Consider the following 1,981-nt stretch of genomic DNA (forward strand, 5'->3'; position numbering starts at 1 on the left):
TTGTTTGAGCTTAGGAGTTCGAAACCAGCCTGAGCAAGAGCGAGACCCCGTCTCTACTAAAAATAGAAAGAAATTAATCAGACAACTAAAAATATATACAAAAAATTAGCCGGCCATGGTGGCGCATGCCTGTAGTCCCATCTACTCGGGAGGCTGAGGCAGGAGGATCGCTTGAGCCCAGGAGTTTGAGGTTGCCGTGAGCTAGGCTGACGTCACGGCATTCACTCTAGCCCGGGTAAAAGAGTGAGACTCTGTCTCAAAAACAAACAAACAAACAACAAAACCTATTTAACTCTTTAAACTATGTGTATATATTACTTTTTTTATCATTTATAAAATATCAGACAAGGTCCTTGTTCTCGGGGAATTCATAGAAATAAGTACTAACAGAAGGAGGTTCAAAGCCCTACTAGAACCTTAAAAGTGTTCAGGGGGAGAAATTAATTCTACATAGTAATGTTTAGTACCTGTCTTGCTTACTATGTGTCAGGTCCAGAAAAAAGAACAAAGTTAAGCAGATCGGGGAGGATTTACTGACTGCCAAACCTACTGGCTCCATCATTCATCATCCCTGAGCAAGCTGAGAAGGCACACAAACATGAATAAAGACATGGTCCCTGGTCCCAAGCAGCTCAGAATGCAGAGGTGGAGAATGGCAGCTAAAACAGTGATGACGGTACAGAGTGACAAGTGCAATCTATGATCAACCCTGGTGCCCGGAGTACAGACAGGGGCTGCGTGCTTCACCCGTAGGAGCACTCACCTGCACTTACGTAACGCAGGAGGCGGATGGATAACCAAAGCCGGCTCAGGGTCCGCGTTCCATCCCTACATCCCCTTCTCCCCTCAACCCGGCCCTGACCAACCTAGGGAGTTTCTTTTCCCAAGCACCAAGTCTCTGGTCCCCTGTGCCTTTTACGGCGGAAGCCAACTCACCGACTCGGCCGCCGCTTCCTGCTCGTCCACTGCCAGGGCCCAGGAGTCAGTGGCCATGGTCGCGGGCGCGAGGGGGACGCTCGCGATGGCGGACTCCCCAGATGGCACGGTAAGATCTTGGCTCTAGGGAGCGGGGGGTCGCAGCGAACCCGGCTCCCCGCCAAGGGAGAGGTCTTTCGCTACAGCTCCGGGGACCGGAAGCGGCGCGCCCAGTGACGTAAGAGCCTGAGCCCGCTGGGCCGCCCCTCGCCCCATCTGGGCTGCCGCTTCCGTTGTCCTCAGATTCCCACCCCTCATGGCCGCACAGCGCAAGCTCATCAAACTGGGGTAGATATCTTAAAATGCCTAAGGTCTGGTCAACTGGCTCTCCAAAGAACAAAGTCACATTCCTGCCCAGCGCAGTTTCATAGAAGACGCTCATCTAGATTGAATATGTCAAAACAGAAAACCATTACAGATAGTCACTAAAATGCAAAAACAAGCAGAAAGTTGTTTCCCTTTTCAGGTTGGTAATTTAAAATGTTCAGGTTTGGCAGTCAGCGCTGTCAAAACGTGGCAGTATCACTTACGGGAATTTAGTTCTGAAAATACTCAAGGAAGGTGCTAGGGCAAAGTGTTCCAGGTAGAGCACCAGAGACAAGAAAGAGCAAGCAGGGTGTGGAACTAAACAGACAGTTCCTGGGGGAACTGTCAAGAGGCAGGAATGAAGAGGTCGCTAGGAGGTCGATGAAAAGGGCCAGCTTAATGAGAGCAAATGCATGACTTCTGGAGTTAGCTGTGCCTGGGTTAGAATCACAGCTCTGCTATGTAAGGGCTGCGTAATTGAGAGAATTTTAAAAAGGAAGAAACATCTTGGAGTGTTTGTAGGAACAAAATAAGGATGAAGTGAAACAACTCTTACAGCCCAACCAGGTTCACTGGCTACTGCTCAAGAGGAAGCCATTACACTGAGACAGCAGTGATGACAGCAGAGGACAAAGAGTTTAACATCACAGGCACCAACTTCACTCATTTTGCCAATATTCCACTACAGTAAGTTAATTTC

General features: G+C 49.1%; 1 protein-coding gene across 1 annotated transcript in view; it reads right to left on the minus strand.

The window, feature by feature from the left end:
• LOC105808006 (ATP-dependent RNA helicase DDX19B) overlaps nt 1-1,120 on the minus strand; it is a 21,887-nt gene extending 20,767 nt beyond the window's left edge. The window contains exon 1 of the mRNA XM_012641551.1: nt 937-1,120. Within this exon, the coding sequence (XP_012497005.1) occupies nt 937-993 (57 nt within the window). The 5' untranslated portion in view covers nt 994-1,120. The remainder of the gene's footprint in view (nt 1-936) is intronic.
• Between the last annotated feature and the right edge of the window lie 861 nt (nt 1,121-1,981).

Source organism: Propithecus coquereli, unplaced genomic scaffold, assembly GCF_000956105.1.
Source record: "Propithecus coquereli isolate 6110/MARCELLA unplaced genomic scaffold, Pcoq_1.0 Scaffold165, whole genome shotgun sequence".
Lineage (NCBI taxonomy): Eukaryota > Metazoa > Chordata > Mammalia > Primates > Indriidae > Propithecus > Propithecus coquereli.